The sequence below is a fragment of the Rhinopithecus bieti genome, unplaced genomic scaffold (assembly GCF_001698545.2).
Source record: "Rhinopithecus bieti isolate Rb0 unplaced genomic scaffold, ASM169854v2 scaffold_23869, whole genome shotgun sequence".
NCBI classification, from domain to species: domain Eukaryota; kingdom Metazoa; phylum Chordata; class Mammalia; order Primates; family Cercopithecidae; genus Rhinopithecus; species Rhinopithecus bieti.
Window position 1 is genome coordinate 469,194 of NW_016810959.1, and position 15,685 is coordinate 484,878.

Sequence of the window (15,685 nt, forward strand, 5' to 3'; positions counted from 1 at the left end):
CTCCAGTCTGGGTGACAGAGTGAGACCCTGTCTCAAAAACAAACACACAAACAAACAAAGAAGTACGCAGGCTGGGTGTGGTGGCTCACAACTGCAATCCCAGCACTTTAGGAGGCCCTGGAGGATTGCTTGAGGTCAGAAGTTCAAGACCAGCCTGGGCAATGTAGTGAGACCCCCATCTCTAAAAAAAATCAAACATTCATTTTTTGAATTTTTCCCTGGGTGTCACTCTTGCCTGTAGTTCCAGTTACTCAGGAGGCTGAGCCTGGGAAGGCAAGGCTGCAGTGAGCCATGTGTGTCTGCACCACTGCACTCCAGCCTTATTTGGGAGACCTTATTTGGGGGGGGAAAAAAGAGATAATTTGGGACAGTGGTACGTGTTAATAATACACCAGTGTTATGATAGAGACTGGGAAGCTGCTTCAGATTGCCTGGATAGTCAGGAAAGTCTTTTGGAGGCTGAGACTCCAAAAAAAGGAGGCGTTATCAATGAGAAAATCACTAGTTGTTATCCATTATTTATTGTCACAATGCTGAATAACAAACCACTCTAAAATTGAGAAGCTTAACATAATAAGTAGCTATTATTACTCATGAGCCTACAGGTCATCAGGACAGTTCTAGTCCCAGGTGAGCTCACATCTACATCTTTGGGTGGCTGCAGGTCAGGTGGGTTGCCATGCTGCTCCTGGCTGGGCTTACATGTTTGGGGTCTGCTGGCTGTTCACAGGTCAGGGAAGACTTCAGCTCTTTTCCATGTGGCTTCTCATCTTCCATCAAACTAGCCCAGGCCTGTTCTCATGGCAGAAGCAGGGATCCCAAAGAGAACGTGGAAGCATTCAAGGTTTCTTTAGGCTCAGGCTCAGGACTTTATCACTTCTGTCATTTTCTTTAGGCCAAGGTGAGTTAAAATCCAGCTGAGATTCTGGGAGGAGCTGCCAAGTCACATTGCAAAAGGTGTGGCTATGGGGAGGAGTGCGTGGAAAATTCAGGCAATTTTTGCAATTAATCTCCCATATTACTTTAAAAGCTTTCAATTCTACCAGGAAGCGATAGCAATTCTAACTTGTGTAGTATGTGCCCAATAAAATAGCCTCAAAATGCAGAAAGAAAAATAGAACTACAGGGAGAAATGAAAAAGATTACTCTTATAGTGGGAGGTTTTCACGCATGTTTTGCTATTATTTATAGGTCAAGCAGACAAAAAAATTATTAAAGATATAGAAGAGCTGAACACTATTTATTATTATTTTTGAGAAAAAGTTTTGCTCTTGTTGCTCAGGCTGGAGTGCAATGGTGTGATCTTGGCTCACTGCAACCTCTACCTCCTGGGTTCAAGTGATCCCCCTGCCTCAGCCTCCCAAGTAGCTGGGATTACAGGTGCCTGCCACCTGCCTGGCTAGTTTTTGTATTTTAGTAGAGATGGGGTTTCATCATGTTGGCCAGGCTGGTCTTGAACTCCTGACCTCAGATGATTCGCTGCCCGCTTTCACCTCCCAAAGCGCTGAGATCACATATGTAAGCTGTACACAATTTTTTTTTTTTTTTGAGACGGAGTCTCGCTGTCGCCCAGGCTGGATTCCAGTGGCACGATCTCAGCTCACTGCAAGCTCTGCCTCCCGGGTTCACGCCATTCTCCTGCCTCAGCCTTCCGAGTAGCTGGGACTATAGGCACCTGCCACCACGCCCAGCTAATTTTTTTTGTATTTTTAGTAGAGATGGGGTTTCACCGTGTTAGCCAGGATGGTCTCAATCACCTGACCTCGTGATCCGCCCGCCTCAGCCTCCCAAGGTGCTGGGATTACAGGCATGAGCCACTGTGCCCGGCTGCTGAACACAATTTAAAGCTTGAATTAATTCAGGTATTCCGTCAACAAATATTTATAGCACACTTTCTGCGTGTGAGGCACTATTCGAGGTGTGCTTGGCATATAAAGTGAACAAGTCAGTCATCCGTGTCCTCATGGAGTTTATATTCTTCTGAAAAGAAACAGATGATAACCAAGTTCATACACAAAGCAAACGTAATGACAATGTTATGGAGAAAAGCAGCAGAGAAAAGGAGATACAGGGTGCTGGATGACCTTAAATAGCATGGCCAGGGAAGACACTACTGAGAAAGAGATACTTGAGCAAAGACCTGAAAGCATGGAAGGAATGAGTCATGTATGTCTCTTGAGGACTAACAGAGGGAACAAGTATGAAGAGGGCCCGCAGGCAGGAGCTGGTTTGGCACGTTCTAGTAGTAGACAGAGGTAGGCCTGGCAAGGTGGGAAGGGATAGGAGTACTCAGGGGCCAGATCATGCAGGGCCTTTTTGCCGTAAGAATTTGAATTTTAGTCTTAGTGATAGGAAGACCCTTCAGGGTCTTTGACTAGGGGGGTATCATACAGTATTAGGGGTGAGGATCCTGGATAAAAAAGGGCTGTTTCCAGGACAAGGGTCAGGAAGCCAGACTTCTTCAAGGTTGCTCATACGAGTCCTTGTCAGGCAATGTGCTTCTAGAGAATTTCCTTTGCTTTGTGTTTCATCTACCTAGACAGCAGTGTATTCCCTAAAGGATGTCACTATCTCCAGAGAACATATTCCAATTATCCTGGGAAATAAGATAACTGGGATTATAAGAGTACTCATTTTCTCAATTTTCAGAATGAAAACCTATCCAAGGCAAGAACAAAAGGTCTCCAGGAAGTACTCCCCTCCCCATTGTGATATCCCAGTTAACACTTTATTAGAGCTACCAGGTTATGTGAAACTGTTGATAGTTTTGCCACTTTCCTTTCAAGATATAGGCAGGGGCAGTGGCTCAAGCCTGTAATCCCAGCACTTTGGGAGGCCAAAGTAGGTGGATGGCTTGAGCCCGTAAGTTCAAGACCAGCCTGGGCAACAAGGTGAAACCCTATCTCTACCAAAAATACAAAAATTAGTGGGGCATGGTAGCATGGACATGTAGTCCCAGCTACTTGGGAGGCTGAGGTGGGAGGATGGCTTGAACCCTGGAAGTGGAGGTTGCAGTGATTGGAGATCGTGCCACTACACTCCACCCTGGGCGACTGAGCGAGACTCTGTCACCAAAAAAAAAAAAAAAAAAAAAAAAAAAAAAAAATGTAGCCAGGTGTGGTAGCTCACACCTGTAACCCCAGCACTTTGGAAGGCTGAGCCGGGCAGATCACAAGGTCAGGAGAAAAAAATGAGCTGGGTGTGGTGGTGCGCGTCTGTAGTCCCAGCTACTGGGGAGGCTGAGGCAGGGGAATCGCTTGAACCTGGGAGGCAGAGACTGCAGTGAGCCGAGATTGTGCCACTGTACTCCAGCCTGGTGACAGAGTGAGACTCAGTCTAAAAAAAAAAAAAAAATGTGTGTGTATATATATATGTATATAATCTTACACGAAAGAAGGAAATAAATGGGTGCTATTATTCAACAAGTATTTATTGAGCACCTACTCTGTGGCAGGCAGTCTTCTAGGTGCTAGGGTTGTAGCAGAAAACAAGACAGGCAGAGATCCCTGCTCTCAGAGGGAGCACAATATGTAAGATAAACATGCAGAACACCTGGTATGTCAGATGCGAAGATAAATGCCCTTAAGGAAAGTAAAGCAGGGACAGTGACATCTAGGAGTGAGGATGTTGCAACAATTTAAAATAGGTTGGTCAGGGGAGATTCATTGAAAAGTCCCATCTGAGTCAAAACCTAGAGGAGAGGAATTGAAGCAGGCTGGCATCTGGGGGAGTTGTGGGCAGAGGAAATAGGAAATACAAAGGCCCTAAGGTGGGGAAACAGCAAGGACTCATGTGTGGGCAGAGCAGAAAGTAGGGGCTGCATGAGCAAAGGGCAGGGCCTGGCCCACATCTCGTAGAGCTTTGTAACATAACCACAACATGCAAGTGTACAATTTAACATTTTATTCCACATCTTATGGCAAAGAAAAATTGACTGCTACCAATATGGTAGTTTCTGACCTCTAGTTCCCTAAATAGAATTCTGTAAGTTGTAATACACTTTACTACATGTTATCAGAAAAAGACTAAAAGTTCTATTTAGTAACTCCAGTTCTGACAGTTCTCATGTCTGGGCTAGAACAAGGGCATGGCAATGGCAGAACAGATGTCTTCTATTTTCTTTGCAGGATTTTCTTTTTTCAGAGGCAAGTACAGGTATGGGCCCACTCAAGTGCAGCTCCAGGTAGTAGGGGGTTCTGTCCTCACCCAAGCAGCAAACAGGAGGGCAGAAGCCCCTCCTAAGGGTACTACAAACTTGGCTCCGATCCATTATTTCAGTTTCTGACAAATACAACATTCAGTGGGGGAAAGAAAATCAGGTATCTGAGAGCTTGCACAGAGGCATTCTAGCAAAACCAAAAGCATCTACTGGCTACTTCACGTTAGTGTGAAGATTCTCATGAAATGGAGACAACCATTCTAGCGGTTGAGGGTGGCCAGGGGGATGAGCAGAGGGTGAAGTCTGAGCTGAGAGAACTAAGAAAAACAATACAACAAAAAGCTGCTCAGCCATGTGTTACCCATACTGGAATCCTGTTTGCTCATTCTGGTGTGGAACCCAGGGCCCTGGTAAGGGAATGAGGTGACTCCAGGGCATTTGCCTGCCTCAGTGGAAGCAGGGAGGTGAGGGGTTAAGGTGGTAGTACAGCCTGCAGGGCCAGGAGTCTGAACTCCCTCCAGGAGGGACCCAAGAGGTGTCTTTAGCCTGAGCCACACAAGGAAGGGTACAGAATATTAAGCTCTGCTTAATATTCATATAGTAAGTTTCCACAGACTAAATACACACACACACACACACACACACACACACTTGTTTACTTCTCAAATCATGTACCACTTTGTACCAGATTCAAGAACATCCATAAGTACTAATGGGTATCCAACCATTAAGAAAAAGTTTGGCTCCCTCACTAGTTGTAATATAAGTCTTCCCATTTCCTTACCTGTAAGATAAGGGAACAGGCTGGGAAGCAGACAAAGCCCCTGAACAGCCTAGCATCTTACCTGATGCATAGGAGGTTCTTAATCATCTCCCTTCCTCTCCCTCATCCTAACGAAAAATACTAGATTGCTGTCAAATGCTATGGGTATACTTTAAATCGGTGCTTGTCAAACTTTAATGTGCAGCCCAATCAGCTGGGGGAATCCTGTTAAAATGCAGGTTCTGATTCAGTGGAGCTGGGGTGAGGATAGGAATTATGCGTTCCTCACAGGCTTCCAGGTTATGCTACACTGCTGATTAGGGATCCTTCTTTGAATGGCAAGAATTTGACACTACCAAGTTCCATTACTTAACACAACCATCACACAAAAGCCCTCAAAAGGCACCACACAGTGTAAACAATGAGCCCTTCCACTTCAGCTTCATGCAGGCACTGACCCTGCCAAGTGTCCAGCACTAGAGAGGCCAGGCATAACACATATATCCTTTGGTCTTGGGAGGTTCACAACACCCTCCTACGGGAAGATCTTGCAATTGTCTCCTCACCTCTTCTGGTTTTTTGATCTTACCTTTTCCCTCTGATGATAACTACCCTTTAATTACCATCCACTACCTTGTCATCTAAATAATTATAGTAAGTGCAGCCTGCACCTTTGCCAGAGATCTTTAAACAAAATGATAAAAACAAGTTCCTAAATTGCCAATTAAAAAAAAGAGACAAAACTGACCCAAATGAAACAGTAATGTGCATCCCACCCACAGTGGAAGATATGGACTTGTTATTCATATAAACTACAGAAGAAGTTGATTTATTTTGAAACAAGAAAAAGTACTGACTCAGTATTTGGGAAATTGTAAATGTCAGAATATAAATTCTGCAGTCAGGTAGGCAAAACAATGCAACCACACTAAGACCCACCTCAAATTCCTCTTGGGAAAGGCTGCAGGGTCTCTGAACTATTTTTCCTTTATCTGGAGTTTCCCCGATTATACCGGAGGGAGCTGGATAACTTCTGGGTGCATTAAAAGCAAATTATCCATTTGTGGAAGAAGGGCGGGCTTGTCACTGAAAGCAATTAGTAGTTTTCTAATTTCCCAGGTGGGTCTCCATTAACCGCCTAACAAACACCAAGGCTGTCCGAGTCCGACGAATCATGCACTTCTCTTAGGGGGAACTGGTTGTGCTATTCTTTAGAATACTGTTTTCTCATGGTAGCCTTAAAAAAAAAAACTTACCAATTTTCTGAATTAGGTAACACATTAAATGGGAAAAACCTAAGACAGCACGAAAAGGCGCACAGCGAAAAATTAAGACTCCTTCCTCCCGTCATCCGCCACCTCACTGTTCTCCCTTGAGGCAATCACTGGTTTACTTCTCTAAACTTTTTATTATGGAAAATTTCAGATACACAAGTAGAGAGATTGTATGATGAGCGCATGTGCTTGCATCACGCAGCATCAACGATGAAAAACGTCCTGCCAGCTTGTTTTATTCCTCTCCCCCAGTTTTCATCGGCGTGTTTTACACTCCTGACACCAGATCACTCTACCTGTCAACATATCAGTAGGTCTTAAAAAAAACAAAACCATAACCACATTACNTGGTTTACTTCTCTAAACTTTTATTATGGAAAATTTCAGATACACAAGTAGAGAGATTGTATGATGAGCGCATGTGCTTGCATCACGCAGCATCAACGATGAAAACGTCCTGCCAGCTTGTTTTATTCCTCTCCCCAGTTTTCATAGGCGTATTTTACACTCCTGACACCAGATCACTCTACCTGTCAACATATCAGTAGGTCTTAAAAAAAACAAAACCATAACCACATTACCGTTACCACACCCAACAAGGTTAATGATATTTGCTCAATACCATCCAATATTCTCGGGGCCACTTTCAATCGGAGACGGGCAGACGGAGTTAGAGGGAGGGCTGCAGGACTGGAGGGGCGCGAAAAAGCGAGGGGCAACGCTGCTCGCAGCCTCGGGTGTCCGGCGCCTCGCGGTCCCGCCGTCGTCACCTACGCCGGGCCAGGACCTGCCAGGCCAGGTCGAGGGCGGCTCTGGACCACGCGCTCCCTGCCTCCGCGCTCCCGGGCGGCGGCCCCCGCAGGCCTAGCGCAGCTGCACAGCCCGCGGTCCCCAGACACCGGCGAGTCCCTGGAGGGGAAGCGATTGATACAGCTGCCTGCACTGCGCCACCCGCTCGGCCGCCCATCCCCGTGGCACCTGCGTCTCCCGGCGGGGCCGGGAGCTAGAAGTGGCTGCAGAGACCGGGAGGGCCAGGCCAGCCGCCCGCTCCCGCTCCCGCGCCCGGTTCTGGGCAACGCGACCTCGCGGACCGGGACTACAACTCCCGTCGGGCCCCGCGGCCAGGCCAATGGCGGGCGCCGGAGCATGCGGAGCGCAGCGCCTGCGCGGCGGTTTGAGTAAGCGGCTGCGCGATTGGCTGCGGGGTCGGGCGGCCGCGCGGGGACTGTGGGAAGCGGAGTGACGGAGCGAGCGGCTGTTGGAGGAAGGAGGTGGGGGCCGGGAGCGCAAATGGCGTTGAGATGGTTCAGGGCCCTGTTCAAACTCCAGCGCTGACCATTCACCGGCGGAAGCGGCGGCGCAGGAGGCGGCGGCGGCCCAGCAGGGGCACGTAGCGGGCTCTGGCACCAGCTCCGGCGGCGGCGACCAGCGAGAGCTAGGCCCGGGCCCGGCCGGCGGCGCTCGAGGCGGGGAGGGAAGTTGCGGGGCCGCCGTTCCTCCCCCCCCCCCACTGGGCTTCCTATTTACCGAAAGCGGAGCCCCTCGCCTCTCTCGGCTCTCACCAGCCGGCCCTGCTTTCCCGCGCGGGGGTTCCGCGCCCGCTCGCGGGCCGTAGGGAGCGGGAGAGGCGGAGGCGGCCCGTGGCCAAAGCACCCGCCAGGCGCCGAGGGTAAGTGAGGTGTCGGGCGGCCGCCTAGGCCGGGAGGGAGCCGGGAGGGTGGGGGAGGCAGAGGCTGGGAGCGGGCGGTGGAAGTCTAACTGCCTCGCCCACCGGGCCGCTGAGGAAGTTGGGCAGGGGAATGACCTGAAGAACTCTCTTTTCCCGTTTTATTTTCCTTTTCGGAGTTCTTTTCGGGCGACTGCTGATTGACTTAGGTCCCCAAACCTAGTCAAGTGTGTTGATTTCAGCCCGGAGTTCTTTCCCGTGGTTTCATCCGCCCCTGGCTGCCACTGGGGCCTTGCACTGCCCTAGGGATTCGGTGGCAGAGGCTTCCGGGGCGTCGAAAGCGACCTCCCTTTCCTGGGCGGCGCGGGTTGGGAGGAGAAAAGTTGCGTGAGTGTCCAGTCCGAGGGGTCCACCGCGCCCACTGCCCGTGGCGCCCCGGCTGTCCCCAGGTGAGGATTTCTGGGTAGTCAGGTTTGTCCCGTCCGCTTTCCATCCTCAGTGGAAGCCCCTAAAGCCTTTGGGGATCGGGAAGACGCTAGATTAGGGTGGGAGTGAAGAATAAAGGCTTTTTTTTTGGTTTTCTTTAATCAGCGCACTTCCCTCAAAATTCGACCTGATTTTGGGCTAGGGCAAAAGCCCAACAACCGAAAAGACTTAGTCGTGAATCATTCTTTCCTTTTTAGTTAGGACAGCCTTTGGAGTTTAAAGGTTGAGCAGGATCGTGTACTTGAAACACTTAAAATTTAATTTCAAAGACGTCTGCACACTTATTTTGGAATCTGTAATGCTTTATGCTTACATGCCATTGCAACAGTCTGCAGACTTAAAGACATTTTATTGTGGGAAACGATAAAGGCAATCAGGAGGAGATACTATGTAATGAACTGTGTACCCATCGCTTGGATTCAGCAGTTAATATTAAAGTTATTTCATCTGTACACTTCTCATTCTTTAATGTTGGAAAATCGCTGACGTTATTTCATCAGTATTTCACCATGTATTTGTAAAAAACATGGTCTTTTGGCACAAAATTATTATTATTATTATTATTATTATTATTTTTGAGACGGAGTTTTTCGCTCGTTTCTCAGGCTGGAGTGCAGTGACGTGATCTCAGCTCACCGCAACCTCCGGCTCCTGGGTTCAATTTGCTCCTGGGTTCAATTGATTCTCCTGCCGCAGCCTCCCGAGTAGCTGGGATTACAGGCGTGCGCCACCACGACCAGCTAATTTTCTATTTTTAGTAGGCACGCAGTTTCTCCATGTTGGTCAGGCTGGTCTCGAACTCCCGGCCTCAAGTGATCTGCCTGTCTCGTCTTCCCAGAGTGCTGGGTTTACAGGCGTGAGCTACCGCGCCCAGCCAGCACAAAATTATTTTTTATCACATAAAATAATTAGGTCCTTAGTGTCAGATATTCATCTGCAGACTTTAAACTTTCAACAGTGAATGCTTTGGGGTTCTAGAACCATTTTAACAGTGAGTTTTTCTGTTGTTGACATAAAGGAACTCGAAGTCTAGATTTTTGTTTTGGCCTTTGCTCAGTATTTTTAGATGATTAGCACATAAGCGTATCCAAAACATTTCAACCTTGTTGGTGTATATATGTAAGCACACTTACAGACCTGCAGGATCTCAGCTTTACATTCTTGAAGGAATCAAGAGAATCGACTTTTAGTTTGTTGTCCGTGGTAGTTGCCCAGTATCCTGTTGTGTTTAGGCTGTACTTAACAAGAAAGAGAGTAAGACTTCTTAGTGTTAGAGCTGCAGTAGAAGATGAAATAGATCTCCTTCAGGAACACTGTTTTCTCTTAACACAGATATGTATGATGACTAAATTATTATTTTGTCAAATTAAAATTCTCACCAAACATTGGGGGATCTACTACAGAATATATATAAAACTCAGACAGTGACTCATTGTAAGTTGTAATAATTTAAGTTAAGGGAAAACACAAGTGTAGCTCAAAACATATTCAAAAGTATAGGTCAAATATAATTTCAATTCTTGTAGCTTTCAAAGTAATGAAGATTTTTCATCCCTTAGGCCCTTGTTCACTTTTTAAAGTTATATTCGATGTATTCATGTTTGAACTGTAGAAAGGTCAAAGTGTAGACAAACGGATAAGGATTGATCATGTTTAAAAAGTACTGTACCTTTTTTAAATAGGCACAGAACCAATGCAAGTAACTTGTTTTAAAAAATGTTTGACTCTTGATTTTCTGCCCTAAAGATTTTTTTTTTGTCCTGTGACGTAGATAAATCAGGTAAATCGATTTGCCATTTATAAATTGAAGAGGAAAATAAAGGTTATATGTTTCTATTCCTGTATTAATCCATGAAACAGTGTAATATGCTGGAGCTCACTAGCTCCAGAAAATGTAACTCAGCAAATGAGCACAGCACTATCGGGACAAGGCAGAAAGGATAAGGATAGTTTCTTTCCCTTAGGGAGATGACCATCTAAGGAACATTTTTTAAGTCACAGCCCGAATTACATTACACCAAGAAGCAGAATCTTCAAGATTGGGTTAAAAGCTGCAGATTGTAAAACGTGAGAAAAAGCACCATTTTGGGGACCTTTTTTCTCCTATGAATTAGTGCCATGAAATTTCAAAGAACTAAATTTAATCAAGTATTGGATATTTCTGAGGCCCTGAAAAAAATTAACATTCTGTGCTTAAGATTTTATATAGGTAATTACCCTATACAGATTATTATTACATCACTGCAACCTCCATCTCCTGAGTTCAAGCGGTTCTCCTGCCCCAGCTTCTCAAGTAGCTGGGATTACAAGCGTGTGCCACCACTTGCAGCTAATTTTTTTATTTTTAGTAGAGACAGGGTTTCACCATGGTGGCCAGGCTGGTCTCAAACTCGTGGCCTCAAGTAATCTGCCTGCCTCGGCCTCCCACCTCTATACAGATTATTTTTTAAGGTAAAAATGATGTTTATAAGAATAGTAAGTTGATTCATTTGGAGCTTAACACGTTTCATTTTAAGTTAGCTTTGTGGATATCGTATTATAAGTTGGTTAATCATTAAGTTTTTTTACTTTGTAAGTAGCATAGGAATATGTACTCGTTGTAGAGGAAAATTGACATGGAAGCATGTAGAGTAATAAATCAGCCTTTCTTTTTACCCCTTCCTCATATTTGTTTGTTTAAAAGTCTGTGGTGAGTGTCAAAAGTCATGAGGGAAGAATCCCTAGGTTTTTATTTTTATAGCACTGTTTAACACTTGTTGAGTATATGATGATTATATGTTTTCTTAAATTTTTTTTCACAGAATATGAAACTGGTGTCAAAATGACATCCAGATTTGGGAAAACATACAGTAGGAAAGGTGGAAATGGCAGTTCAAAATTTGATGAAGTCTTTTCCAACAAACGGACCACCCTTAGCACAAAATGGGGAGAGACCACATTTATGGCTAAATTAGGGCAGAAGAGGCCCAATTTCAAACCAGATATCCAAGAAATTCCGAAGAAACCTAAAGTGGAAGAAGAAAGTACTGGAGATCCTTTTGGATTTGATAGTGATGATGAGTCTCTACCAGTTTCTTCAAAGAATTTAGCCCAGGGTAAGGGTTCCTCTTACTCAGAATCTAGTGAAGCTGCTCAGCTGGAAGAGGTCACTTCAGTACTTGAAGCTAATAGCAAAATTAGTCATGTGGTGGTTGAAGACACTGTTATATCTGATAAATGCTTCCCTTTGGAGGACACTTTGCTTGGGAAAGAAAAGAGCACAAACCGAATTGTAGAAGATGATGCAAGCATAAGTAGCTGTAATAAATTAATAACTTCAGGTAAGTTTTGATTTTCTTTATTCTCAACCAAGAGGGTTTTGTGCAAGCAATTTTTTAAAATGATTTAACTTCTAAAATACGTATTGTGTTTTCTTTCTGCACTTAGGATAAATGGGGACTATTGATAGTTTTGTAAAAGACATTTAAGAACTTTAAAGAAACCAGTTAGAGGTTGAAATAATAAAACAACTTGGATATTAATGTTTATAGACGGTTGCTCAGGGTACATTTTGGGAACAGTCATAAGTTTCTAACCCCGATTCCAATAAGAAATATCTCTTTTTGTTGTGTTAGGATCACAGAGTATCTCATTTCTATTACTGTGGAGGATTTGGATGGTTATTGTTAATGAAAATGAGATGAGTACTTAAAATGAGGGTTAGTTAACAATGGTAAACTCTCTGCCAAAACTAGCTCAGAAAGATTAAGGAGGTATTGAGTGGAGACATTAAAGAATTGAACTTGATTCCAAATTGAGATTAGTTTGGGGCCAGTAGCAGCTTGTATTGATAAATTTATTTATTTATTTATTTTGAGACAGAGTCTCACTCTGTCGCTCACGCTGGAGTGCGGTGGCACGATCTCGGCTCACTGCGAGCTCCGCCTGCCAGGTTCATGCCATTCTCCTGCCTCAGCCTCCCAAGTAGCTGGGACTGCAGGGGCCCGCCACCACGCCTGGCTAATTTTTGTATTTTTAGTGGAGACAGAGTTTCACTGTGTTAGCCAGGTTGGTCCCGATCTCCTGACCTTGTGGTCCGCCTGCCTTGGCCTCCCAAAGTGCTGGGATTACAGGCGTGAGCCGCTTTGCCCGGCCGTATTGATAGATTTTAAACCACAAAACTGGTTGTATTTTAAAAATGTTAATTTGTAAATATAGCATCTAGTACTCCTAAAACGATACATTTTGTTCTGTCTCCTGTAAGGGATTTGAGATTTATAATAAGTGAAAAAGGTACAATTAACTAAAAGACTGAAGAGCTAATATTGAGGGTGGCAGGGAAGAGGTGGGGTAGAGAAGTGGGAACACTCTATCAGCATTAGTATAAGGGTGGCACTATACTGTAATTGAAAAGAAACCTTAGTTCTTGACATCTTGGCAAAGTTTAGCAATAATGAAAGGTTATAAAAATCTTCCTTTGAAAGGAAGTAAACACAAAACTTTGCTGTACTGAATTCTTAAGGGGAATTTGTCCTTTGAAGGTTAAGACACGTGAAACAGTACAATGTACTGGGCTTTGCATAGTTTTACTAAAAATGTTGAGCATTTTTTCACTCTTTCTCTCACTCTTGGATGAGACGATGAGCCAGCTGTTACTGTCATTCCTTTGATCCTCCGGGTTAATTCTAGTTTGGCTGTCCTTACTGCTTTGCCCACATTTCTCCTCAGGCGTTGTTGGCAAGTTTAGGTTAAATTTCCATTAAAAAACGGCATAAAGGGTCTGTGCAGTGGCTCATGCCTGTAATCCCAGCACTTTGGGAGGCCAAGGCGAGTGTATCACCTGAGCTCAGGAGTTCAAGACCAGCCTGGCCAACGTGGTGAAACCCCATCTATATTAAAAATACAAAAAATTAGTTGGGCATGGTGGTGGGCGCCTCTGATTCCACCTAATAGGGAGGTTGAGGCGGGAGAATCACTTGAACCCAGGAGACGGAGGTTGCAGTGAGCCAAGATCATGCCCCTGCACTCCAGCCTGGGAGACAAAGCAAGATGCCATCTTAAAAAAATAAATAAATAAATAGCATAAACAGCATAAAAACTGTTTTCAGGTCAGCTTCTAAAAATACATAAATGTATGTTAAAATCATCAAACTTTGAGATGGGAGTCTCACTGTGTTGCCCAGACTGGAGTACAACGGCGCCATCTTGCCTCACTGCAGCCTCCGCCTCCTGGGTTAAAGTGATTCTCCCACCTCAGCCTCCGCAGTAACCGGGATTATAGGCACCTGCCATCATGTCTCGGTAATTTTTATATTTTTGTAGAGACAGATTTTCACCATGTTGGCAAGGCTGGTCTCGAACTGACCTCAAGTGATCCGCCCACCTAGGCCTCCCAAAGTGCTGGGATTGCAAGCGTGAGCCATCGCGCCTGGCCCATCAAACTCTTTTTGAACTAAAATGAATTTTAACTGAGCTCTCATTTTATATATGAAGCTCAAAGAGGTTAAGTCACTGTCCAAGGTCAGCTAGTGGCAGAACTGGAATGAGATTCGTTTATTATCAACATCTTGAGCACCTACTGTTTGTCAAACCACTGTACTAGGCTCTGCGAATGCTATTCTGCTTGCGTTTGTTGTTCCAACTGACATTTCTTTTTTTTTTTTTTTGAGATGAAGTCTTGCTCTTTTCCTCCAGGCTGGAGTGCAATGGCACTGTCTTGGTTCACTGCAACCTCTGCCTCCTGGGTTCAAGCAATTCTCCTGCCTCGGTCCCCCCAAGTAGCTGGGATTATAGGCACCTGCCACCATGCCCGGCTAATTTTTGTATTTTTAGTAGAGACGAGGTTTCACCATGTTGGCCAGGCTGGTCTAGAACTCCTGACCGCATGTGATCTACCCACCTCGGCCTCCCAAAGTGCTAGGATTATAGACGTGAGCCACTGTGCCCGGCCTGACGTTTCTTGATGTTTTCAGATAATCTACAGCGTGGGGTGGGTGGGCTGGAGGAAGGAAGATGAAGCTGTGCAAGTGGTGAAAGTGCTCAAGGCTAACTCCAGCTTCCTTAAGTGTGTGGTCTTTTGAGGGATGGTGCATCACTGGCAGGCAGGGACCCTGATGGCAGAGCATATTAATAAAGATGAACGTTTAGGTAAGGGGGAAAGGAATGTGGAAGTATTCAGAAGTAATTGTTTCTGTAGCTTTGCGGACAATATATCTTTGTGTTAAATCTGTTGTTGGAAGTAGGTTGGAGAGACCAGCCAGCTAAGTGGGATAATTGCTTCCCAGTCTATGTAGTTAAATTGTAGTTCTAATGCTGATACTGTGACTGACTCTGAGTTCAAACTCCATTTTAATTGGTTTGTGAGGGGAAAATACATACTAAAATACAGGCAAATAGATGTTCAGGAACATCTTGTCCGTCTTCCTTCCTCCTTCACAAAGGGTCTTTTAGTGGTCAGGGAATGGTATAGCACTATGAATATTTCTTTTTTTCTCCTCTCCCTTCGTCATCCAGAGTTGCAACAACCTTGGCAGCTCCCTGTAGGATAAGAAGTGAATTTGAGGGCGTGCATTTAATTTTTATGGCAGTCTTATCCTGTCTCTAATGTGTGCAAGTTAGTTGTTGTTATAAACCATTTATAAGTTTGTATGTTTGTAAGTTTGTTATAGTTGTGGGGATGCTTTTGCACTTCGTGACCTTTCCTTTGTCTCTTCCCTCTAAACTGGTCATTTCTCTTGTGCCTAGACTGTTTTCTTGCATTATGTCTGTCAATTTTCATTGCCTTTACTCTCACTCAGAAAACCTTGTAATTTTAATTGAAATTTAGAAACCGAAACCTAAATTTTTGATAAAAGAGACCTCTGTAAATCTCAAGGGGTTCCTAACCTTTTTTGCATTAGGTACCTTTCTAAGAATGATAGTTTCGAACTCTTTTCTCCAGATGCAAGTACTCATGTACCTACTTGGGTCTCAGAAATCTTAGCAGTCTTTTGCAGGTCATGATTAGGCATTTTATTTAAGAACCTGTTGCAAATTTTTATTTTATTTTTTTTAAGACGGAGTGTCACTCTGTAGCCCAGGCTGCAGTGCAGTGGCGCGATCTCGGCTCACTGCAAGCTCCGCCTCCCGAGTTCAAGCAGTTCTTCTGCCTCAGCCTGGCAAGTAGCTGGAACCACAGGCATGCACCACAACGCCCAGCTAATTTTTGTATTTTTTTTAGTAGAGAAGGAGTTTCACCATGTTGGCCAGGCTGGTCTCGAACTCCTGACCTCAGGTGATGTGCCCGCCTCAGCCTCCCAAAGTGCTGGGATTACAGGCGTGAACCACTGTGCCCGGCCACCTGTTGCAAATTTTAACAA

At 44.9% G+C, this 15,685-nt stretch overlaps 2 protein-coding genes across 3 annotated transcripts in view; one reads left to right on the forward strand and one right to left on the reverse strand.

The window, feature by feature from the left end:
* Positions 1-3,888: 3,888 nt before the first annotated feature.
* LOC108542968 (atherin-like) lies at positions 3,889-8,355 on the reverse strand. Its single transcript, XM_017893243.1, has 3 exons — positions 8,148-8,355; positions 6,819-7,715; positions 3,889-4,281 (listed from the first exon to the last, which is right to left on the reverse strand). Exons 1-2 carry the CDS (start codon positions 8,353-8,355, stop codon positions 6,967-6,969), a joined length of 957 nt encoding a protein of 318 aa, XP_017748732.1. The 3' UTR covers positions 3,889-4,281; positions 6,819-6,966.
* WAPL (WAPL cohesin release factor) overlaps positions 7,443-15,685 on the forward strand; it is an 86,546-nt gene continuing 78,303 nt past the window's right edge. Inside the window, exons 1-2 of one of the 2 annotated variants that reach the window (XM_017893274.1) lie at positions 7,443-7,865; positions 11,150-11,668. In XM_017893274.1, coding sequence (XP_017748763.1) covers positions 11,170-11,668 — 499 coding nt within the window. In that variant the 5' untranslated portion in view covers positions 7,443-7,865; positions 11,150-11,169. Of the gene's footprint in view, positions 7,866-11,149; positions 11,669-15,685 lie in introns of those variants that run through there. The other variant, XM_017893273.1, reaches the window with a different exon arrangement.

Bases quoted from the DNA above. Each gene is read 5' to 3' on its own strand.
- LOC108542968 (XM_017893243.1), bottom strand. From the start codon at position 8,355: ATGGAAAGCGGACGGGACAAACCTGACTACCCAGAAATCCTCACCTGG. The intron at 7,716-8,147 runs GTGGCAGCCAGG...TTCGGTAAATAG, and splicing joins TAGGGCAGTGCAAGGCCCCA to GAAGCCCAGTGGGGGGGGGG.